The 26,110-nt window shown below is 39.1% G+C and overlaps 2 protein-coding genes across 2 annotated transcripts in view; both read right to left on the bottom strand.

Annotated features, from left to right (window-relative positions):
• LOC309560581 (myosin-4-like) overlaps positions 1-2,762 on the bottom strand; it is a gene marked incomplete at both ends in the record, with an annotated part of 17,799 nt that extends 15,037 nt beyond the window's left edge. The window contains 6 exons of the mRNA XM_082264205.1: positions 70-162; positions 694-808; positions 904-931; positions 1,023-1,179; positions 2,337-2,480; positions 2,559-2,762. Of these exons, the coding sequence (XP_082120331.1) occupies positions 70-162; positions 694-808; positions 904-931; positions 1,023-1,179; positions 2,337-2,480; positions 2,559-2,762 (741 nt within the window). The remainder of the gene's footprint in view (positions 1-69; positions 163-693; positions 809-903; positions 932-1,022; positions 1,180-2,336; positions 2,481-2,558) is intronic.
• Positions 2,763-18,841: 16,079 nt separating this feature from the next.
• Positions 18,842-26,110, bottom strand: part of LOC309559969 (myosin-4-like) — a 28,059-nt gene continuing 20,790 nt past the window's right edge. The window contains exons 34-39 of the mRNA XM_082263447.1: positions 24,829-24,954; positions 24,555-24,725; positions 23,153-23,257; positions 22,907-23,002; positions 21,867-22,001; positions 18,842-18,906 (exon numbers count right to left, since the gene is read on the bottom strand). Of these exons, the coding sequence (XP_082119573.1) occupies positions 18,889-18,906; positions 21,867-22,001; positions 22,907-23,002; positions 23,153-23,257; positions 24,555-24,725; positions 24,829-24,954 (651 nt within the window). The 3' untranslated portion in view covers positions 18,842-18,888. The remainder of the gene's footprint in view (positions 18,907-21,866; positions 22,002-22,906; positions 23,003-23,152; positions 23,258-24,554; positions 24,726-24,828; positions 24,955-26,110) is intronic.

Below are 26,110 nucleotides of genomic sequence, written 5' to 3'. Positions count from 1 at the left end.
TCGAAAAAATATTAATAGTATAAAATAGAAAATAATCCAAATCAGAATAATATAAATGTTTTTACTTACAAAACGGGAGGAGTTGTCATTTCTCACGGTTTTGGCGTTACCAAAGGCTTCCAGCAGAGGGTTGGCCTGAATGATTTGATCTTCCAGGTTGCCCTGTTGATTGTTAAATAATACTTCAGAGTTGTTCTCATATGGAATAGCGACACAAAGATTACTGCGAGTCTAAAGCCTCGTACACACGCAACGATTGTTGGCTGACCGATCGGCCGTCTTTTGTCCAGTGTTGTTGTGTTGGTTGAAATGTGCTCTAGACTGCACACAAATTTTTTTGGCCAACAACAACCAACTTCAGAAGTGATGTCATGTGCTGGTTTACTTTCCGTGTGTTTTTTCTTTTCTGAGCATGCCCAGTCTTGCTCATCTGATTTTTATCTGCCGAAATCTGTACTGACTGACGAACAATCGGCCGTTCTGTTGACGGCCAACAAAAATTTTATAGCATGCACATCAGATTTTGTTCGGCCGAAAAGTCGCAGTCGGTTGTCGGAAGCATCATACTAACAAGCCGACAATCGGCCGATCGGACGTTGGCCGAAAATTCACGGCCAACAATCGGTGCGTGTGTACGAGGCTTAAGGCAACTTTTAGTTACATATTATGTTTTGAAAGTTCTTCTGATCTCACCTGCAAGCTGTTACTTAAATCCTTCTTCTTTCCTGAATCACCAATGGCTGCAATTGTTGCAAAGTATTGAATGACACGCTTGGTGTTCACAGTCTTTCCAGCACCAGATTCTCCACTGGTTACAGATTTCAAAAAATGTCAGTAAAAAGCCACAGCTATCATTTAAGTGTACAATTGCAACAGCTAAATGCAATCTCAAATTGTACTTACGTGATTAGGACAGACTGGTTTTCGCGATCTGAAAGAGATGAAATACATACGTGAGTTGTCTGCAGAAATGAGTCTGTGGAGGTCTTAATAGCATGAGTTTTTTCTGAAAAGCATATTACCAGTTAACATAAACTGATATGCATTATCAGAGATGGAGAAGATGTGTGGTGGGGCTTCCTGACGCTTCTTTCCTCTGTAGCCGGCAACAACTTCGGGGTTGTACACTGGCAGCCATTTGTAGGGGTTTACAGTGACACAGAACAGGCCAGAATAGGTCTGAAAGTTGAAAAAAAAATAATCAGCAGATTCACTTTTCACTGTGTTCTTGATAAAAGGGGCAGTTATTTCTAGCAGGACATAAGTAATATCTTCTAGGTCTTTAACCACTTGCCGACTGACGCACGACTATTTACGTCGGCAGTCAGCCCCTCACAGGCAAAGTGACGTAGATCTACGTCGCTAGCCTGTGAGGGTCTAGGGAGCGAGCGCGCGCCCCCGGAGGCGCGCTCCCGCTCCCGCGTGGTCACGGACCCCCCCCCTGCGCGTGTGACCGGCGGACCCGATGTCCGCCGGTCACTCGGCGATCATCGCTGCAGAGGGAGAAAGTCAGGCGACTGATGTAAACAAGCCGCCTGTCATTCTCCCCTGTGTAGAAACAGTGATCATAAGGTTCTACTATGTAGGACCGTTGATCACTGTTCCTACAGCTCAAGCCACAGCCAATCACAGTTAGAATCACGCCCCTAGGGACACACACAGCCCCTCCCTCTCAAAAAAAGTTAACCCCTTCACTGCCAGTGTAATTTTACAGTAACAGTGCATATGTATAGCACTGATTACTGTAGTAATGTCACTGGTAACCCCAAAAGTGTCAAAAATGTCAGTCAAGGGTCCAATCTGTCCGTCGCAATTTCGCAGTACCGCAAAAAAAATCGCAGATCGCCGCCATTACGCGTTAAAAAAAAAAAACAACAAAAATGACAAAAATCTTTCCCTTTGTTAGTAAACGCGATAACTTTTGCGCAAACCAATCAAAATATGCTTTTTGCGATTTTTTTTTACCAAACATATGTAGCATAAAACAAATTGGCTGAAAAATTTTGATTTTTACATTTTTTTGGGGAATTTCATATAAAAAAATGTGAAAAATATTGCTATTTTTGCAAAATTGTTTTTTTGTTTATAGCGCATGATCAAAAAATCGCACAGGTGATCAAATATCACCAAAAGAAAGCTCTGTTTGTGGGGAAAAAAGGACATCAAATTCGTTTAGGTACAGCGTCGCATGACCGCGCAATTGTCCGTTAAAGTCACGCAGTGCCGAATCGCAAAATAGGCCCTGGTCAGGAAGGGGGTAAAATCTTAAGTGGTTAAGCTGATTCTAGCTTTTACCTTATGAATATAGATATGGAAAACATATAAAACCAGCTTACATAGATCATCCAGGCTGCATAGCGCTCTTTGAGGTTATATAGCACAGAAGCCTCATTCAGGTGGGTCATCATGGCCATGTCTTCAATCTTGTCGAACTTGGGAGGGTTCTGGGGGTACACCTGGCTGTCTTTGACAGTTACGTCCTGCAAACACAAGCCTTAGTTAAGCTGTCTTGTGGTTAACAAGCATTGTTAACATGTGAATTGAATTATGCAGCTTACCTTTCCATCATCTGTCTTAACGGTGACTTTGCCACCGTCACGAGCAGTGATTAAACCCTTGACATAGAGCTCTTTGGGATCCTCCACAAAGCAAGTGTTCTTGGCATCGAAAGGTTTGTTCTGCGCCTCTAATCTTTCCTTCTCAGATTTCCGCAGAAAGGGAGCAGCCGGTCCGAAAACCGACATTTCTGCATCTGAAGCCATGGCTGAGGCAGTCTGAGAAAGAAGAAACAAAAAGTATGTTGAAGTTATCCATGTTTATATTATACATCTGACCTGTTCTTTATGAAGTATGTGCTAATAATGTCGCAGCCCTGCTTCTCAGATTACCACGTATGGACTATTATACACATTTGTGTTTTAGGCACAGCTGAATAATGTGCCTCCTTTTTGTAATGAACCATAAGAAAGGTCTAATGGGGAAAGCAATTCATGTTTTTTAACCCTTTGATTGCCAAAGGTCATAGCTACAATAGTTGATCTGTGCCGCTAATCACTTCTGCAGAATTTCAGATGGGACCTCCATTTTACGTCACACCTGAGTACTTCTGACTTATTGATGTTACAGTGGTGAATTTTTATTCCTGATCTGCATTTATCATACATACAACTTATTTGTACACACACACACATTTACATATGTGGGACATACATATGTAGGGCTATAAAGTATGTCACAAATGTTGCAATTAAAATAATAACTTTAGGGGCATTATTTTTGTCTAACTTTAACTTGATGAAGTAGTAGGGGCTTTAAATATGTTGTCTGTGCAAAATTTGGTTTATCTTAAGTCTTTGCAAAAGGGCACACAGTTTTCAACCTAGAGCTCTTTATTTACTAACTTGACATTTATTCTCTTACATTTAATAGAAATTTTAGAGCTTTTATTGGGGGATTTTTTTTTTAATATTAATTTTATAGATGAATACTGTGAGGTGTTTAGAGAATTTTCAGTTCTATGATGTCCATTTCAATCTACACTATATTGCCAAAAGTTTTGGAATACCTGCCATTACACCCCAAACTCACTCATCCATACTATATTGCCAAATGTAATAGGCCACTCCTTAAAATCATTTGGTGGAAGGGGGATTATGGTGTGGGGTTGTTTTTCAGGGGTTGGGCTTGGCCCCTTAGTTCTAGTGAAAGGAACTCTTAAGGCGCCAGCATACCAAGACATTTTGGACAATTTCATCCTCTCAACTTTGTGGGAACAGTTTGGGGATGGCCCTTCCTGTTCCAACATGACTGAGGGCCAGTTCAAAAAGCAAGGTTCATAAAGACATGGATGAGTGAGTTTGTGGTGGAGGAACTTGACTGGACTGCACATAGTCCTGACCTCAACCGATAGAACTTCTTTGGGATGAAATAGAGTGGAGACTGTGAGCCAGGCCTTCTCGTCCAACACCAGTGCCTGACCTCACAGATGTGCTTTTGGAAGAGTGGTACATTTTCCCATAGACACCCTCCTAAACCTTGTGGACAGCCTTCTGAGAAGAGTTGAAGCTGTTATAACTGCAAAGGGTGGGCCAACTCAATATTGAACCCTACAGACTAAGACTGGGATGCCATTAAAGTTCATGTGCGTGTAAACGCAGGTATCCCAATACTTTTGCTAATTTAGTGTATGTTGCAATTAAAAGAACACTTTTAGGGGCAATGTTTTGTCTAACCTTGATTTGATGAAGTAGTAGGGGCTTTAAATATGTTGTCTGTGCAAAATTTTGTTTATCCTAATTTTTTGCAAAAGGGCACGTAGTTTGAAGCTTAGAGCTCTTTATTTACTAACTTGACATAGCTTATTGTCTAGGAATTTTAGAGCTTTTATTGTGTCTTTTTCTACTTTACTTCTATAGCTGAATACTGTGGGGTCTTTAGAAAATTTTCAGTTTGATACTGTCCATTTCAATCTATGTAAACAATAGAAAGGTCTAAAGGGCAAATTTCACTTGCCTAATGTAAAAAAGCTAATATAAGTCCTCTGAAAGTGGACAAAAAGGGCCTGCATGTATATTTTTTATGTGTTCTCCTTAAGCACCCAGAAACCAGGACTCTTAGTATGCAAATACTGACTTCCAACTTCAAAGTTAGAATTCCGTCATGCCCCCCCAATTTTCCCCACCACTAGTTAAAAGGATGTAACACATTGTATTAGGAGTTGAAGGAAGTATGCCAGAGCTTCAACTATGGAGCTGAAAGTCAGTATTCAGAAATTGCGCGCCCTGGGCTCCAAGCATCAATAGGAGAAGATGTAAAGGAGTTAAAGCTTTTAAAGACTTTTACCATCATTACTAGTTGAAAAGTGACAGGTTTGCTTTGGATGAGCCTTTTTATCACTTTACCCAAGTCATTGCTACTTTTGATACACAAGCATATTATTTTAGGGGAAAAAACCCTTACAAGTAAAAAAGATGATGCTATAGTTGGGTGAAATGAAAATAGATATTTTTAAGGGAAAATATAAAAAAAAAAGGGTAGTAGATGCAAAATATGCTTGATGTAGCTCATAGCTTATGAAGGGTGCACATTGACCCTTTCACCTTGGGTGCTATAGGACCTTGTCCCAGCACTGAAAGTATTTTTTTTTTTTTAGCTGTCACTGAAATTGCAATTAAGATTCCTTTTGTGATTTAAAATTAAATGAGTATGTAATATGATTAAAATAATATGCTCTTTCTGTTAATGGTAAAGTTTTTTTTTTTTTCGTAGTGGAACTGGCGTGTGCTATTGAAGGATATCGAAACCCCATTTTTTTTTTTTAATGGAGTATGGGATGGCTTAAAACCCCGTTGGATCTTTTCTTTTCTATCTGTTTCCCATTGAAGAGATTTCCATTGACTTCCTGTCCTGCAGACAACACAGGAAGTGAAAGAAAAATTCCCTCCAGTTATTACTGGAACAGTATTACTATTATAAGAGTTCTCCTCTATTCCTGTTTTAGTGAAAAATCTAAGTTTTCGATTTTCTCCCAATCCCAGTGCTAATGGACTCCAGGGAAAACAGATAATGAATGAGTGCTAATGAATGGCTGATTCATTTGCATTCATTCACTTTCAAAGGAACTTTCCTTTTATTCAGCAGCAGCCCCTTCACCCAACCTTTTAATATAGGTGTATTTTCCTAAGCGCAGGTATACCCCCACTTTTTATAAACAGATAATGAATCTCTCCAAAGGAGGAAACTGTAAAGGATTAAAATCTGGCATAGGTTCTAACCCCACAACACCCTATGCAAAGATTAAAAACGAGCTATATATTTTATATCAAAAGCAATTATATATGACTTTTAAAAATGCAAGGTAATTTAGATAAATTAGCTGATGGCCTTATAACAAGAAAAGCTAATATCTAAAAAAAAGTTTGGAAACTCACCTTCTAGTGCTGCTCTTGGTGAGAAATCTTCTAACCCCTTAAATTTAGGTAAAAAAAAAAAAGAAACAAAATAAGTAGAAGTGTTTTACAGCCACCTATATCCTAATTCAGATGTCCTGTATCCCCATCCAGTGCAGCACCATGCAGCCAATCTATAGAAAAGACAAAACTTACCAAGAGGCTACATGGGAGGGATGGACTGGTCGTCTTATATAGAGGCCATTCTGATGTCTCAGCATAATTGCTCTCCCATTAAGGAATGCCCTCATTACCTTAACTGTCCAGAGAAACCCAACACTTTCTGTGTCTTCATAAGTAAAAATAACTGAACAATTCTAAGTCATTGATTTGCCCTTCTGTGTGTTATCTATTGATAGCTGACACGTTTAGCTGTCTCTGTGTTCTTTGAACCACATTCCCCACAGAACAAGTGGCTGCTGGTTTTATAGGGGAAGCAGTTGGCTTCTTCTTTTAAAATGTTATTACAATAACTGATACATTCTTTCTTTCTTTCTCTCTCGCTCCATCGCTCTCTCTTCCTTTTTCTTTCTCTCTTGCTCAACCTTTCTTTCTTTCTTTTGTTCTTTCTATCTTTCTCGCTCTCTCTTTCTCTCTCGCTCCATCTCTCCCTCTTCCTTTTTCTTTCTCTCTTGCTCAACCTTTCTTTCTTTCTTTCTTTCCTTCTTTCTTTCTTTCTTTCTTTCTTTCTTTCTTTCTTTCTTTCTTTCTTTCTTTCTTTCTTTCTTTCTTTCTTTCTTTCTTTCTTTCTTTCTTTCTTTCTTGCTTTCTCTCTCTCTACAGCTCTCTTTCTTGCTTTTTCTTTCTTTCTTTCTTTCTTTCTTTCTTTCTTTCTTTCTTTCTTTCTTTCTTTCTTTCTTTCTTTCTTTCTTTCTTTCTTTCTTTCTTTCTCTCTCTCTCGATCCCTCTCTCTCTCTCTCTCTTTCTCTCTCGCTCCTACTCTCTCTCTTACGTTTTCTTTTTCTCTTGCTCTACCTTTCTTTTTTTCTTTCTTTCTTTCGTTCTTTCTTTCTTTTGTTCGTTCTTTTGTTCTTTCTTTCTTTCTTTCTTTCCTCCTATCTTTTTTTCTCTCTATCTTTCTCTCTCGCTCAGCCTTTCTTTCTCTCTTCCTTTTTCTTTCTCTCTCGCTCAACCTTTCCTTCTTTCTTTCTTTCTTTCTTTCTTTCTTTCTTTCTTTCTTTCTTTCTTTCTTTCTTTCTTTCTTTCTTTCTTTCTTTCTTTCTTTCTTTCTTTCTTTCTTTCTTTCTTTCTTTCCTTTCTTTCTTTCTTTCTTTCTTTCTTTCTTTCTTTCTTTCTTTCTTTCTTTCTTTCTTTCTTTCTTTCTTTCTATCTTTTTTTTCTCTCTCTCTTTCTCTCTCGCTCAGCCTCTCTGTTCCTGATTTTATTCAAATAAACTATTTAATGTTCATTTAATTTTAATGTTCTATTTAATTTAATTCCTCCTCTGGTATTCATGTTTGTCAGTTCCTGAGCGTTGTCAACTATTGTTGTGTATTCTGGTAGCATTACTTCTTATGCTTCTGACTGGCAGCACAGTGACCCTGCCCTGCACATTGGAGTCCATCTGTGTTCACGCTCCCACATAGGGGTCACCCTAAAGAGCACCTGGAACTTTTTGGTTGGCTGTTAACCACTTACTGACCACCCTATAGCAGTTTTACTGCTACAGGGCAGTCGCTGTGCGCAGGATCATGTAAATATACTTAATCCTGCACTTTTGGATAGCAGGCACAAATGCACGCCGCTGGTAGCTTGCTCTGGCTGTGATTATACACAGCGGGAGCCGATCAGCGGGTACCACACACTCAGTGTCAACTGGCACCAACCGATCATTCGGCACAGAGGCAAATTAAGGTAAACAAGGCAGATCGCCGTTCAGTCAGTAGGGAAGGCACGGATTCTGTGTTCCTGAAAAGCAAGGACAAGGATCCGTGTCTTCCCCTAATTAAAACATCTCCCACGCTGTGCAATAGCACAGCTTCTCCAACAGCCCCTTGGGACATTTGTGCAAACCAATCAATATACGCTTATTGGGATTTTTTTTACCAAAAATATGTTGCCTACATTGAGGAAGAATTTATTTATTTTTTTAATTGGATATGTTTTGCAGCAGAAAGTAAAGATTTAGTTTTTTTATAAAAATAAATATGGGTGCAGATTATATAAATGTATTTTCTGAAGCTAATAAAACATTGGTAATAACAGCACACACTGTAAAACATAACACACAGCTAAGTGACAATGTCCCTTCAAAGCCACTGACCCTCAAAGCTTGTATATCATGTTTACTCTGCGCTTGACATGACTCTTGTCCTTTACAAATGCGGTGTCAAAGTGCTCCATCTGGTTTAGCTCATTTTTCTATTGCCTTTCCTTACATAACTCAGCCGAGATGTAGACACATTCACAGCCTGCCTTAAAGTCCACATCACAAATACAAAAGGAAAGGTGACATTCCTAAAGGCTCGTTCCAGGAAAATACGAAGCAATATATGTTGAGATCAGCAAGATCCTTAATATGCAGAACATCATGGAGGAAAGTTTCTTGATAGATGAGCCTTAAAAGAAGTCATAGGGTATTCTGTCAGAGCAACTTTGAAACTGTATACTGGAAAAGGCCTGAGCCTGCAAATTTTTGCAGTGCCTTGTTTGGAGTCTTAGTAAACACAGCCACGGTTCTCCCGTTGTGTCATCCCTTTTCCTCACTCTACAAGCTGTGAGGCTCAGTGTGCAGGCAGATATCTGTGAGTAGTGTATGAAATTTGTATTATTATGGAGTGTGGTTGCATTTAAGACCAGCAGGTCTTGTTCAAAATGGGTACCGATTGTCTAGGACTGCAGCAGACACGTGCTGGCTATTCCACTTAGGTCTCTGTAGGAATTTAAAGATAGGACTTTCTTTTATCCTTTATAAAAGTTTAGGCAAAACTTTGGAAGGGTTTTTTAAGTTTGTGGGGAAAAAACTGTAACCAGAAAGCATGCCAACAATCAATTATATGGGGTTTATTTACTAGAGGCCTGATGCCCATCCTGTTCTTTCCATTAATTGTGCGGCCCCTGGACCGTCTTTGTTTTTCCAACTTAGATGCTTGCTATGGCCAGTGATGGAAAACATATTCCTAAAACCGGCGTCTAGTAGTTCAATTGTTTGGTGTATTTCTTTCACGCTACCTTTCTTTTTTGTGCTGTTCATCCCTTTTCATTTTGTATATTTTGTTGTCCTGAAAGAGTCCAGAGAAGAGCAACTAAACTGATTAGGGGATTGGAAAACCTTAATTATGAAGAGCGTCTGCAATCGCTCAATTTATTCTCTCTGGAAAGGAGACGCCTGAGAGGGGACATGATAGCGATTTACAAGTACCTCAACGGTGATCTCAGCATAGAAAAAAAACTGTTCAGTCGCAATGAATGCATGAGGACACAAGGCCATACAATCCGATTAGAGGAGAAGAGATTTGACCTCAGGTAAAGGCTATAAGATTATGGAATTCTCAACCACAAGTGGCATAACTGCGGGGAGAATGGCTACTTTTAAAAGACTCTTGGACGAACATCTCAAGGATCAAAACATTCAGGGGTATGTGAAATGATTATGTCCACACACACCTACACAGGTTGAACTGGATGCACTATTGTCTTTATTCAACCTCAACTACTATGTGTAACTATGTAACTATGTAATCTTTTATAGTAAATCTTGCTGAGACAAATATTGAATTGTGCACAAGTCATTTTTAGGGTTGCTGCAGGAAGTACAACTGTGGAAAAATTGACTAATTTAATGGCTCTTACAGCTGTGATCTCGAAGGCTCCATTCACACCTGTGGCCACATATAGCTGCAAAAATGATCTCCAATAGTTACAAAGTTACATAGTAGTTAAGATTGAATCAAGACAATAGTCCATCCAATTCAACCTTTGTAGGTGTACGTGTGTCAGTAATTATTTCCCATAGCCCTGTGTGTTGTGTTCTTTGAGATGCACGTCCAAGAGTCTTTTAAAAATATCAATACTCCCCGCTGGCACCACCAATTGTGAAAGAGAGTTTCACATCCTTATCGCCCTGACCATGAAAAACCTTCTACGCAAGCTTAGGGTTAAACAGCTTCTCCTCCAATCTCATTGTGTGGACCCGTGTCCTCTTACACTTCCTGAGACTGAATCATTTTTTTCCTACATTGGGAGCACGATTGAGGTATTTGTAAATCGCTATCATGTCCCTCTCAAGCATCTCTTCTCCGGCGAGAATAAATTTAGTGCTTGTAGACGCTCCTCGTGATTGAGGACCTCCAATCCCTTTATTCATTTTCTTGCCATTCTTTGTACTCTCTTTAGCTCCAGCACATCCCTTGTGAGGACTGGTGACCAGAACTGGACGGAATACTCCAGATGTGACCTAACCAGAATTTTTTAAAAGTAGAAGGATTATAGTTTTGTCTCCGGAGTATATTCCCTTTTTTATGCATGCTAATATTCTGCCAGGTTTGGTAGCTGCAGCTTTACATTACATGCATTGGTGTAGAGAATCCACACATTTCCTGGTGAAAGTTGTAAAGTGTATGTTTCCTTAAGGCAAATGTTCACCCTTAAGTAAATGTGAGGTTGCCCTGCCTCCTCCCCTCATCCCTCTCTTACAATTGCATATATATGCATATTTTTTGGATCCCCAGTGAGCCCTTCGGCACATCTGTGCACACCTTGATGGCGGTGCTGCAGGTGGGGCGAATAGGGTTGCCACCTTATCCCTTTAAACCCAAACACATATGAATTACACAGGTTCTGAAGCTAATTTAATACAGATAAGGCAGCAAGCGAGTTTAATTATCACCTTAATCATCCACAGAACCTGTGTAATTAATATGTGTTCAGTTTTCAAGGGAGGAGTTGGCAATCCTAGGGGCGAAGCCAATACAGAGGGGTCTAAAGTTCCTCTTAAACTTAGCAAATATATTGAGGCAGATACTGTATATTGTTCTCTTTATTCATCCAATAATGTGCAAGTGAACTTTTTGTTTTTTGTCTTTTTATTTCTATTGCACAAGTTTGGGTATTCTAAGTTGAACACAGCTTCACCCTATTTGCTATGTTACAGTAAATGAACATTCACTGTACTTTGTCTTCAAACATATATCAGAAGGGACTTCTATCTTTTCAAAGAGGATCCAAAGTTTATCACATAAATGAGCAATTATCACTGGTCATAGCAAATCTCTTGGTGGTGGTGAGGATATACTATACAGGCTCATTGTATTGTCGCAAAGGGCTGGGCACCTTACTAACAATAATTACTACACAATGAAAATCTTAATTTTTTTTCCATTGTGTATTGTTTTTCCCCATGAGAGCTACATTCAGCATCCCTGAAGATGGATTTGAATGGTAGATCCATCATTATCTGGAGAACATATCTAATCCACTGGATTAAGTGCTTTTGACCTTACCTTTTTATTAGGGGGATCATCATATTGTGGTGAGTGCATTGGAGTGGCACAAGTGGTGGTAAACACTGTCAGAGGAGAAGAAGTGGAGGATTATATATTTTGCGATAAGAACACTTTTTTATTTTTTGGTGGATTGGACTTTAATAATTTATTTAGATTTCATTTTCTGGTTTTGTTGTTTGGTGGCAAAATAAGAAGCGGTCTTTTGATATACAGTATATATGTTTTTAAATATTCTTGAAGGTTTGTATTGTTGTTAATAGCAAATCTCTTTCCTAGTACGAGTGTTGAATGTTTGAGGTGTAAGCAGTTATATTTTTATTTTATAATAGTTTTATATTATTGTCAGTGTCCCCAAAGTAAAGATTTCCTCTTAAATTCTGTTACAGTGTCAATGTATCAGTGAGGCAGGAAATGATGGGGAATCTCCAAAAAATGGAAACAGATAATAAAACAAAAATGTTTTTGTAGGGTGATTATAACCTTTGTCAGATTTTGTATATTCCTGTGCCCCTAACTCCTTATCATTGTGTCTAAGGCTTCATGTACACATAGCCTACTTTGACCGCCGGCCACGGGAAAACGTAAAATGCAGCATAATCGCGCCGTGATTCTACCACGATTTTGCCACGTTTTGCAGCCGCCAGTCAAAATGTTCCTATCCTGATTCTTCCACGTTCAGGAGAGGGAGGTTGAGGGAGGTTGAACTCCTAAACGATCCTAAAAGCCTTTGTGTAAATGAACACATAGGCTTTTATGGAGTTGAGCTTAGGAGCTTTGATAAAAAAAAACGACACCTGAGTGATCTGCAGCGACAGATTTTAGCTTTTGTTTTTGTTCTTTTGTCAAGTGTTTTTGGAACAGCACCATTCATTTGAATGAGCCTCCCTCCGTTCCAAAAATGCTCCAAAAGAAGCTCATGTAGCAAATCTTGACACAAAGCCAGGAGCGCTCGTGGCAAAATCATGGAAAAATTGCCCTTCATTTGGCGTGCCATTAGGACATAATGGCATTGCAAACACGTTCCGCGTTTTACCGCAATTCTGTAATCGCTGTCAGATTTGCGGGAATTCCGCCCATGATCCAGAAAGCTAAGGTGTGAATGGAGCCTAAAACTCAAGTGGAGCCTAAGGTTGAACCAGTGAGGGAAAACTTCAAAGCGGCAATAAAATATTGACTATTCAGCATTTTCTACTATTAAAAATAGTTTTTACTGGACCTTTTTGGTGCTGTGGGCAAACACTCCACTTGAGCTATCTTTTATAAAAAAAACTTTTTGCTCATGAGTTATGAGTGAGTCGAGGAGATGCTGGACTGTTGCTTATGGAAACAGTATGCATTTACTTGCATTCAAAGGAACAAGGGATGTGATTGATTAAAATGTTTAGCGGTCCTGCTAAACCGGACCTAAGATCTCCGGTCTTGTTGTTTGTGCCAAAAATATCTGGTGCCACTTGCCCTTGAACTTGTCTTTATGAGCCACTGTGATGGTCTCCATATTTGGTGTTGGTAATTGCAGACTTGTATAAAGTACTCAAAATTTCTACTTGAGTAAAAGTACAAGTGCTCGATCAAAAAGTGACTTGAGTAGAAGTGGAAGTGCTCGCAGAAAAAGTTACTTAAGTAGAAGTACTAAAGTATTCAACATTTTTTTTACTTAAGTATTGCAAGTAGTTTTTTCAAAAAAATTGCTACTTAAGTACTAAAAGTAAAAAGTACCAGTAGTTTTGAGAAAAAAATTCTACTCAAGTACTGAAAGTAGAAGTACAAGTACTGTGTTATGTAGTTATTAACGAAAGAAGTCAAAAGTTTGAACATCATATTGTTTTTTATTATTTCAAATGATTTATTCAAATGATTAACCTGTGTTTGTTAGTAGTTTCTTGATGCACTTTAAGCGCTGTAGCACCATTTATTTGTTTGTTTCATATTTTCTTTTTATTGGAAAGATTTGGTATAGCAGCTTTTATTATACACAGCCTTTATTTTCGTATGCGCTGATTTACAAATGACATTATACACATTTTTTGAGCTTTATGCAACCTGCCATCTACTGTTCTGGCAGTGGTAATTTTTTTAAAAGTAACGAGTAACTATGCAGCACAAAAAAAAAATACTTGAGTAGAAGTATCGAAATCATCGAAAAAATGTAGTGAAGTAAAAGTAGAAGTAGGAGAAAAAAATTCTACTCTAGGAAAGTACAGATACCGCATTTAGGTACTTAAGTACAGTACTTAAGTAGTTCTACTTCATTACTATACATCTCTGGGTAATTGTCATTATGGTTTATTAGTTGATACAGGAGGCAGGGCTGAAACTCCTTCACTGGAGCTTGAAGTATAAAAACCTTTGGTGGCCAAATTAACAACCCCCTGCCAGTAACTCTTCTTTTACAAAGAACATTTTCATGATTTTCTGATCCTAATCTGGTTTAGAATATTATGGTAGTTATTAAATTATCTTACGTAAAATGACTATTCCTACTTGTTAAGGGTAAAAAAAGTGTGTCCAATAATTATCCAGGGAAACAAATAAATACCCCTTATGTCAAAGGCTAAAACATCATCAAGTGTTTTCCACTACACTTCAAAATACATGTAATAATATCAAAATAGAGCACAAACTACAATAAATTAAAAATATTTGTGCGCTGTTCCTTAACCACTTGACGACCGCCCACAGTACGTTTATGTCATTGCTTTGATGGTAGCAAAGCAATGGTATCCTCTTGTTCTGTGGGCAATTGTCTAAAAAATAAAAGGGGGTCTCAGTGGCGCATTCGACGCAAGATCACTTTTAGAGGCAATGGAAGAGGTGCCCCCCCACCCGCCACTTTCCGGTCATTTCTCCATATACTGGAGAGATCGGTAAAGGTGGAAACAATCCAATGTGCTGGAGGGATGAGCAGGAAAACCTTGGAGGACCAGATCAACGTCCAATGTCACTTCCACCTAATGGCCTCAAAGTGCCAATTTTTTTTTCGTAAGATGACATTTATTTTATTATTTCTTTTTGCTTGTAACGGTAAATGAGAGATCTGAGGTCTTTTTGACCCCAGATCTCACAATAAAGAGGACCTGCCATGCTTATTTCTATTATAAGGGATGTTTATGTTTACATTCCTTGTAATAGGAATACAAGGGATAAAAAGAAATTAAAGGGACAGTGTAAAAAAAAAAAAAGTAAAATAAATAAGATAAGAATTTTTTTTTAAGTGCCCTATTTCTCCATGCTGTCCCAGTGAACATTTGCCACATGCCAGTGATCAACATCTGTCACAGAGCCTTCAGAAATGTGATAGATATTCAGGAAATTAAATGTGTCATTTGTGCTTCTAGAATGCCTGAAGGTGCTACATGAATGTTGAATGTATGTGGCCAGTCTGTGGAAAAGTCTCACATATGTGGTATCGCCATACCCAGGAGGAATAGCAGAATGTATTTTGGGGTGTCATTTTTGCTATGTACATGCTATGTGTTAGACATATCCTATAAATTGACAACTTTGTGTAAAAAAAAAAAAAAAAAAATAGGTTTTAATTTTCTTTCCACATTTTCCAAAAACTTTTGGAAAAAAAATGACATGTTCAAAAGACTCATTATGCCTTGTAGAATATACGTTGGGGTGTTTGCTTTCCAAAATGGGGTCTTTTTCTGGGTAATTCTATTGTCCTGGTTCTCCAGGGCCTTCAAAAGTGTGATAGGTAATTTGTGCCTTTAGAACACCTGACGGTGCTACTTGGATGTTGGGCCTCTGTATGTGGCTTTGCTGTAGAAAAGTCTCACACATGTGGTATCTCCATACTCAGAAGGAGTAGCAGAATATATTTTTGGGTGTAATTGCAAGTTTATTTATGCCATGTGTAAGAAATAACTTGGTAATATGACAATTTTGTGGGGTGAAAAAAAAATCTTCATTACCCAAACTATTGTGGGCAAAAAATCACAAAGACCTTGGACTGTCTTTTTTACAAAAAGGGGTCATTTTGAGGGTATTTGTACTCACCTGAGATTGTAGGGCCTTAAGAAATGAGATAGGTAGTTCGTACATCAGGATTAATCAATTTTCAGTGATACATAGCCTATCTTGTAGACTCTATATCTTCACACAAACCTATTATCATACAGTTATCAGGATTTTTTTTTTTACCAAAGACATGTAGCAGAATACATTCTGCCCTAAATAAATGACGACATTTGATTTTATTGGATTTCTTTTGAAACATAAATAGAAAATATTGTTTTTTTTTTTCAAAATTGTTGCTCTTTTTTCACTTATATCGCAAAAAAAACCCCAGTAGTGAATAAATACCACCAAAAGAAAGCTCTATTTGTGTGAACAAAATGATAAAAATCTAATTTAGGTACAGTGTAGCATGACTGAGTAATTGTCATTCAAAATGCAAGAGCACTGAAAGCTGAAAATTGGTCTGGGAAGGAAGGGAGTGAAAGTGGCCAGTATTGAGGTGGTTAATAATATTTATTTTTGGAACATTTTTCATTATTTGTTTACTTTAGCACTTTTATAGTGCATTATTTGTCAGTTACTTTTTTTGGCACTACACACTTTTTTGATGAAATTTTACTTTGCAAAGAATGCCCAAACGTGCAAAAATTAAAAAAGAAACAACATTATTACCTGCACATGATTGGATGATGGAAGCCAGGGGAGCTTCACCTTATTCACTAAGCTGTGTGAAAAAAATTCCCTTGCAAAGTGCAACTTCCCCTGCAAAATGTCTTTAGTATAACAACCCTATTGTATTACTCATGTCTTTGTCACCATCACGGAAAGGGAGTCTCAGTCTGTCTAGTGGGGGGCATACACAACAATAAAATTCCAAAACTTCCACACTCTATACAAAACTTTAAAAAAAACTTCTGTTGCTGAAGTTGGGCTTTAATCTCACAAATGGCTTCATGGGAATGCTTACAGGTCCCAGCACTGACATACTGATGTCCTGCTTTGCTCCTGATCTGGAGTCTTCCAACACAGCAACTGTCTAATTGCAAGTTTGAATTGATACTTATAATTAGCTGTGTTAGTGAGGATATGTGAGGACCGAGCTCTCTTCCTTTCGTTATTAATATTAATAATAAATGGGGACAGCTGTGAATCATTATGCAGTATGTGCAACTGGAAATAGAGAACATAAGCGTCATTCGTACAGTCTGTACAGTAGTGTGTTGTCAACAGCCTGGCCAACTTCTCATCATATTCCTGAACAGCAGTAGAGAAATGTTGCTGGGCCCTGTCCATAATTGTCAAATATTTATTGGCAGATGACACAGCAGCAATTTTTTTTCCAGGAGAAAATATTATAATGAAATTCTGTGATTAGTGTAAAGCTTTTCATTTTCCCATTAAAGAATAATGCGTTTGGATACATAATACAGCAGCTGCTTGTGTGTTGTTAGCACTTGCTTGGCTCATTGGGACTGTCCACCTGCGTTATGTCTCATCCTGACCATATCTCCATCATAAAGTTCTGCATCTTTTCATCTACTTCTTATTGCTGTTGTGGAAATGTATTATTAAGACAAGATTCATTGTGCGCATGTCAATGCTTCTTTACCGTATATCAGTAACTTAAGTTAGGTCTTTCAAGGGTCCTTCTCTCCCTCCTTCCGTTGGCCACAGTTGGCCTACCACTGAGTTTGGTACTGTGTTGATATGTTGATATGTTTTCCACTACCCGCACTGTAATAACCTTGTCAATGTTTAATGCTTTGGTTGTGGTGTATTTATTATGTATTTTTATTGCAAATTTCAAAAATAAACACCTTTCAAAAGTTAGGTCTTTCAATGGGAATCGGTCATCCTGATCAGTATTTTTAACTAATTATATTGACAATCAATATTTTAAAACGTTTGTTCTATGTGTAGTTTTACATTTGCTCATTACATTTACAAGTACACAGTGATTGTACTTTTTACTTCTCCTTTCTCAGTGTAAGTTTGTACTGTCAATGAATATACACTGTATTACCAAAAGTATTAGGACGCCTGCCTTTACACGCACATGAACTTTAATGGTACCCCAGTCTTAGTGCGTAGGGTTCAATATTGAGTTGGCCCACTCTTTGCAGCCATAACAGCTTTACCTCTTCTGGGAAGGCTGTTCACAAGGTTTAGGAGTGTGTCTATGGGAATGTTTGACCATTCTTCCAGAAGCGCATTTGTGAAGTCAGGCAGTAATGTTGGGCGAGAAGGCCTGGCTCACAGTCTCTGCTCTAATTCATCCCAAACGTGTTCTATTAGTTGAGGTCAGGACTCTGTATAGGCCAGTCAAGTTCCTCCACCCAGGACTCGCTCATCCATATCTTTATGGACCTTGCTTTGTGCACTGGTCCAATTAATTTGGTGGAGGGGGATTATGGTGTGGGGTTGTTTTTCAGGGGTTGAGAACTCTTAAGGCATCAGCATACCAAAACATTTTGGGCAATTTCATGCTCCCAACTTTGTGGGAACCGTTCGGGGGTAGCCCCTTCCAGTTCCAACATGACTGTGTACCAGTGCACAAAGCAAGGTCCATAAAGACATGGATGAGCGAGTTTGGGGTGGAGGAATTTGACTGGCCTGCACAGAGTCCTGACCACAACCTGACAGAACACCTTTGAGATAAATTAGAGCGGAGACTGCGAGCCAGGCCTTCTTGTCCAACACCAGTGCCTGACCTGTCAAATGCGCTTCTGGAACAATGGTCAAACATTCCCACAGACACACTCCTAAACCCTGTGGTTAGCCTTCCCATAAGAGTTGAAGAAGCTGTTATAGCTGCATGCAAAGGGTGGGCCAACTCAATATTGAACCCTACTGGGATGCCAATAAAGTTCATGTGCGTGTAAAGTCAGGTGTCCCAATACTTTTGACTATATATATATATATATATATATATATATATATACACATACATACATACATACATACATATATACATATATATATATATATATATATATATATATATATATATATATATATATATATATATATATATAGTATATATAATGAACTGCTTTAGGGGACCTGGTTTTAATTTCCACCAGGGACTTTATCTGAACATCCATGTTTTAGGGGACCCTTGGTACGTCAATTGGCTTACACTCATATATGGCCATAATTTGGCATAGACACTAGATCATATGTCCAGCAGATTTAGTGAGTGAGTCATATTGGTTGGTGTCATGCATTTGTTTTTACAACTTTGGTATGTACATAAGACTTCATGAACCAAACCAGGAAAGGGGGTCTAAGCTCTACAGGGTTCAGAATGAGATGCTGGGAGTTGATGGATAATGTTTCTTATCCCTTTGTTCTTATTTCCAAAGGTTTGCACACATATCACCCAATGAAAACACAGACATGTCAGCGATATTTGCAGAATTTTATTGTTTCAAAAGCACAGACAAAGACAATGACACTTTAATTACAGGTGTGCAGGAAGAAACTTGCATTTTGCACCTTTTTCCCCGGACACGTGGAGCTTCAGGGTGGAATTACTCGTTTTCTCCTTTCTGCCGGGAAAATGTTAGATTAGTAAGTTGAGCATCATTTGGGTTTAATATGTCAATGTGATAATAAAGCAGACAAGCATGATCTAAAAGAGACCAAGAATTGGCTACAAATGTTAAATGTCAGACAGATTTTTTGATTTTTTAGCAGGTTTATATGTGATTTATACATAAATAATATAGATACACCGAGAGAGAAAAAGATCAAAGATTGAAAGATAGATAGATAGATAGATAGATAGATAGATAGATAGATAGATAGATAGATAGATAGATAGATAGATAGATTTGATTGGCCCTGGGACTTTATATAAGGCACAGCACAACTAACCAATTACAAAGGAAACATGATTACCAATTTGATAATAAATCAATACAAATGCCATTACAAAGGAAAAAAGAGTTAAATAATCACCACATAGAAATATTGCCATGTTTATGTAATTTCAGCTGATTTGTAAGTATTGGGTCCTAGTGAAAGCCCCTTGAGTTTGAACACTTTCATTCATTTATTATCATTTGGACTATATACTTAAAAAAAAATGTTTTACCTTACATATATACAGTATCTCACAAAAGTGAGTACACCCCTCACATTTTTGTAAATATTTTATTATATCTTTTCATGTGACAACACTGAAGAAATGACACTTTGCTACAATGCAAAGTAGTGAGTGTACAGCTTGTATAACAGTGTAAATTTGCTGTCCCCTCAAAATAACTCAACACACAGCCATTAATGTCTAAACCGCTAGCAACAGTAGTGAGTACAATAAATACAAAAATATGTGCAGCGCTAGAAGAAAAAAATTCCCAACAAAATAAATTGTCCAATCGCAGGAAACATTCCACAAGTAACATAAACAATTGATGGTGAGAAAAAGTCCAATATATAATGGTGCAAATCATATATAAGTTCAGCAAATCCCGTCACCAGTGAAGGTAGAAATATATTGCGCTCACCAGATGGATGGGACCCCAAAACACCTTATAGTGTAGGAGTCAAACAGGCTTAAAAATGATGGAGTATCCCCACAGATTTCTCACCGATTCCAACGGCAACCATGCAAATCTCCGGTAGATGGAATAGTTCAGAGATTCCCCCTCCACATGGTGGGTGGTAAAACCGAAAAAAATGGAGGGACATATAGCGTAATATTGCTAAAATCAATTTAATATCAATAAAGCTGATACACTTACAGACATCCGTGAAAGACAGGCATATAAGATGTAAAACAGCTGGGCTGACCAAGTCCTCTTTACATGTTTCGGCATAAATGCCTTTTTCAAAAGAGTGAGTACACCCCTAAGTGAAAATGTCCAAATTGGACCCAAAGTGTCAATATTTTGTGTGGCCACCATTATTTTCCAGCACTGCCTTAACCTTCCTGGGCATGGAGTTCACCAGAGCTTCACAGGTTGCCGCTGGAGTCCTCTTCCACTCCTCCATGATGACATCATGGAGCTGGTGGATGTTAGAGACCTTGCCCTCCTCCACCTTCTGTTTGAGGATACGCCACAAATGCTCAATCACCCTCAGATTCTTTAGCAAGGCAGTGTTCATCTTGGAGGTGTTTTTGGGGTCTGCTTGACTGTAGGTAAGACACACTTGTCTTCGTACTCCTCACCTGATTGCTGCCACACACGCTTGACACCATCTGAACCAAATACGTTAATCTTGGTCTTATGAGACCACATAATCCATGCCTTAGTCTGCTTGTCTTCAGCAAACTGTTTTTGGGCTTTCTTGTAAATCATCTATAGAAGAGGCTTCCTTCTGGGACGACAGCCATGCAAACCAATTTGATGCAGTGTGCGGCATATGGTCTGAGCACTGACAGGCTGACCCCCCACCCCTCCAACCTCTGCAGCAATGCTGGCAGCACTCATACGTCTGTTTCCCAAAGACAACCTCTGGATATAACGCTGAGCACGTGCACTCAACCTCTTTGGTCAACCATGGCGAGGCCTGTTCTGAGTGGAACCTGTCCTGTTAAACTGCTGTATGGTCTTGCTGAAGCTCAGTTTCAGGGTTGTCTTCTTATAGCCTAGGCCATCTTTATGTAGAGCAACAATTCTTTTTTTCAGATCCTCAGAGAGTTCTTTGCCATGAGGTGCCATGTTGAACTTCCAGTGACCAGTATGAGAGCGTGAGAGCGACAACAAATTTAACACACCTGCTCCCCATTCACACCTGAGACCTTGTTACACTAACGAGTCACATGACACCGGGGAGGGAAATGGCTAATTGGGCCCAATTTGGACATTTTCACTTAGGAGTGTACTCACTTTTGTTGCCAGTGGTTTAGACATGAATGGCTGTGTGTTGAGTTATTTTGAGGGGACAGCAAATCTACACTGTTATACAAGCTGTACACTCACTACTTCACATTGTAGCAAAGCGTAATTTCTTCAGTGTTGTCACAAAAGAAGATATAATAAAATATTTACAAAAATGTGAGGGGATTACTCACTTTTGTGAGATACTGTGTGTATGTGTGTATATATATATATATATATATATATATATATATATATATATATATATATATATATATATGTGCATCCTCTCCTGGGGAGGTAAACACAGAATCATGAAATGTGTTGCATTTTAGGATGTACTTTCCTATTTTATTTTGCTGACATTTGGAATGTACATGGCCAGTAACATCTTAATCATGTCTAAAATGTATTGATATGAAACAACTACAAATCAGCTTAATTTCATTCATTTTTTTATGGAAAAATGTATTTATTTATTTCTTTGTACTGGGATTTGTATTTATTTATTATCAAATTTGTAATCATGTTTACTATGTAATTATTGGTTGGTTGTGCTGCGCCTCATATAAAGTCCCAGGGCCAATCAAATGCTTTGATGGACAAGTATATATAGGGATGGAGGCCCACCACTGGGTCATCAAACCACATTTTATATGATAGATTGAATTGGCCATTCTTACCTTTCCACTGATGTCTCGGCTCTTGGCTCTGAGCTTGTTCACCTGAGACTCAGCAATATCAGCTCTTTCCTCGGCTTCTTCCAGCTCATGTTGGACTTTCCTGAAACGGGCCAGGTGCACATTGGCTTGTTCCTCCTTCAGAAAAAATGATTGACACAGGTCAGTGATACAGTATTACCTGCAAGCATTTTATATAAGGCATTTCTTGCTTTTTGGTTGTGTAAAACACACTTTCTCCTTTGTGTCACTTAAAGCGGAGTTCCGGCCCCAAAATCGACATAGTCGATTTTGGGCCATCCACTTGCTTATGGTCACCTGAAACAGAAATGGATAATTACGATTTTTTATTTTTTTTTACTTACCTTGTAATTGCAGAAAAATATACTCACCTTTCATCCACATCCTCCCACGCCGTCACTTCCACTTTGCAATGATTCCTGGGAGCTGAACGTCATCGCTCCCAGGAATCAATGCGCCTGCACCGGCCCCGACGTCAGTTCCGGTGCAGGCGCGTCATTCACTGCTAAACAGCGTCTGGGCATGCCCAGAAGCTGTGCAGGGATGACGCTGCAGCCCCGGAAGTGACAGCGGGGCTGGCGCAGTGCATCGTGGGACCGAAGAGGACTGAAGAGGACACAGAAGAGGATTGCGCTGGCTTCAGCTGCCCACACCTGAGATGGCAGCGCTGGAGAAGAAATTTTCAAAGTAAGTATTTCTTCTTGTAGGTAAGTGCGAACCGGGACAGATCAGAGGCTATCCATTGTGGAATGTACTAGCCCTGATTGTCCCGGGGGTATTTTCATTGAAAATTTTTTTGGTGGCCGGAACTCCGCTTTAAGAGTAGAAGGAACAGACATGGGAATGTGCACTAAAGTTCAAAAACTGTTCTGCACTGCTAAAATAAAAAAATAACCCAACAGTGAACCAGAATCCATATTTAAATCTTCAAACTGATGAACCTAAGTGTATGTAGTGCGAGTGTCAAAGGACGTTCCTTAAGGAATGCAAGCTCACTGGTGACTGTGTACTGATCAACTTACAGATTCCTCAGCTTGTCTTTTGTAGGCTTTGACCTTCAGCTGGAGTTTGTCCACCAGATCCTGGAGTCTCAAAACATTTTTCTTGTCCTCATCACTCTACAAAAACAAACACAAGTATATTGTTTTACAGATTTCTTTCCACATATGTAGAGACCTCATTTGGTCACAATTGAATTGTCAGACTACAAACTATCCCCTCTTTACATTAAACTATCAGAAAAAATATCTGGAATCTTGGTAATATACCTGGTAAGTTAACTCTTTCACTCTTCTCTCATACTTGCGGACTCCCTTGATGGCTTCTGTTCCACGTTTCTGCTCAGCATCAAGTTCATTTTCCAGCTCACGCACCTGTAAAATACAGAATTTTAATGTTCGTAGCTAAGAGCATCGTTTACAAAGCAGGACAAGGTTAAGAAAAGCATCAGTAAACTATTGAATATTTTAGGTCAATACTAGAAGAAGATGGGTTGGTAAATAGATTGTAAATACAGTAAGTAGTACAGATGTTTGAGGTCTTGTAAAAAAAAAGTGTAGAGTATGGGTTGCAACTCAAAATAGGGAAGCACTAGGAAAAACATTTAGTGCAGTTATATAATTAATAATATTGAAATCATTTTTAACATGGCTTTTTTTCTCAGAAAAAAGGTGCAGGAACTCAACCACGACACCCCCAAAACCCCCTCCCCAAGCTGGTCAATATTTCACTAACAGAGAGGGTCCTAAAGGGGCATCAAATACCAGGAGTGCATAATGTGCAGAGTGCAGGGGTATGCTACGGGCAAAGTTCAGGAGTGTGCTACGTATACAGTGCAGGGTTCTGGAGTGTGCTACTTATACAGTGCAGGGTTCAGGTTCAGGGGTGCGCTACACACAGAGTGCAGAGTTCAGCCTTCTTCCACAGCTGCTTAGCTCGGCATCTCACTTTTACCCCACTTCTTCTCTAGTACCTCCCCTCACACTGTAGATGGCTTCGCCTTTTTCTCTTGCAGGGAGATCATCCAGTGGGTTTGTCAGGAATCACGCTGCGCCCCAGGCACCGGCATCTCCTTTGTCCTCATACTGCACTTGGAAACATAGGAAGCCAGACCTCTGTGTTTACAAGTAATAGTGATGAGCAGGGAGCAGAGGACCTGAGCCAAAGGTGGTGGAACTGAGTTCCACCAAGTTCCAGCTGAAAAAAGCCCTGATTTTTAAATGCAACTTTTAGTATAGTAAGTACCATAAATTTGGTATGGGTCTGTACTAGGGGACAATCAGATGTGCTGTATGCATATGTTCTTACAGGGAACATGATGTCAAGAGAAGAAATCAGAGTGGGCTTAGGTAGATGCTTATCGGTCTGCTATTTCTGGTGCTCCTTTATAGCCCAGTCACAGGATAGGGATAGGGAAGTGATCAAGCTGTATTTCCTAACTGCAGTCAAATCACCAAAATCAGAGCTACGAAAGCATCTTCTAAACATAATTCATAATTGAATGTCTCCAACCAGGCTCTAATGTCTGGTATTTCTTTTCATCCAGTTCTGAGATGTAAAGAACCCCACCAATCTTTTGACAGTTAAAATAAATCTCCAATATATGCATTTACTGTGTTATTAGCAGTTTGCTTTGCATGTAGCTTTGAAGCAGAATTTAGATTTACTGACCCTGGACTCCAATTTCTGGAGTTGCTTCTTGCCACCCTTCAGTGCCAACTGTTCCGCTTCATCCAAACGATGTTGCAGGTCCTTCACTGTTTGTTCAAGGTTCTTCTTCATTCTTTCCAAGTGGGCACTGGTGTCCTGCTCCTTCTTCAGCTCTTCTGCCATCATAGCAGCCTTTAGGCACACATTAAAATATTTACATTGTTATTGCTCCCAAAGATGTCAACCTAACTAATTATACTGTTTGTATATTTTCATAGCAGAGTTCAATACATACATCAGTGATGGCCTTCTTGGCTTTTTCTTCAGCATTTCTGGCCTCTTGCACAGCTTCTTCAACTTCATTCTGCAGCTGACTCATATCACTCTCTAACTTCTTCTTGGTGTTGATGAGGCTTGTGTTCTAAGGAGAAAGGAATTGTATGTACTCCTGACCCATATGGTGTCTAGGCTACAAATATGAAGTTCTATAGTCTTGAATCTTAAAGGTGAAATAATACTGATTAAAATTATATCCCTTCCATTTTTTTTTTACACCCTTAACAACAATAGCTATAGGCCATTTCCACTGAGAATGACCTGATCTGCAGCAACTTTTATATTTATTTTATTTCCTCCCAACTCACCTTCAGCTTGGTTATATTCTGTCATTTCAGCGCTTTTACTGACCTAATGACAATCAATGGCTCAAACCAGGTCCTCACAGACACAATACTCTTTGCTATCAAGAAGGCTGTAATCGTAAATCTGCATATGTCTCTCTACTGGCCTGAATTAATGCTGAGGGTACCCTTTCAGCATCACAATCTCATATATCACCTGAGTCATCCCTGTAGAAAAATCCCAAACTTATTGAAGTTTATAAACATCCAGACTATAGCTAGTGGACCTACAGGGGCGCAGTACTCCTTCAAGCTAGAAAGACTCAAGCTACTAAACTGGAAAAATCCCAACCCTTCCATTGCAGGTATTCCACCAATTAATGCAAAACGTCCCAAATTCAAATTAATCTACACCAGATGAGCATACCTAATAGATTTCACAAAAAATGGTACTTATGGCTAGGCTCCCTTGTGGCACAAAATGACTGATGTGCCACCTTTAGGGTCCTTTCACACGGCCGCTCCGTGTGACAGGTCCGCTGCGGGACTTTTTTTTTTTTTCCACGGAGTGGATGACATTTCTGTCATCCGCTCCGTGTGCCCGCATATCATCCCATCCGTTTGCGGATGATATGCGGACATAATGTAAGTATATGGCACTGCGGATGTCAGCGGATGACACCGCTGACATCCGATTTTCCTTCCTTTCCGTTTTTTACACGGAAGAAAAAATGGGGTTCTGTCCCATTCGTAAAAACGGAACAGAACTGAAAGGAGGAAAATCTGATGTCAGCGGATGGTATTCCGCTGACATCCACAGTGCCATTCACTTACATTATGTCCGCAAATCATCCGCAAACGGATGGGATGATTTGCGGACACACGGAGCGGTCGTGTGAAAGGACCCTTACATATATCCGTGTAGACCTTTATTGAAATACCCATGTATTTGTCCAA

This window comes from Pelophylax lessonae (genome assembly GCF_965119305.1).
Source record: "Pelophylax lessonae genome assembly, chromosome: 7".
Classification (NCBI taxonomy): Eukaryota; Metazoa; Chordata; class Amphibia; order Anura; family Ranidae; genus Pelophylax; species Pelophylax lessonae.
This window is presented reverse-complemented; position numbering and strand designations above follow the sequence as displayed.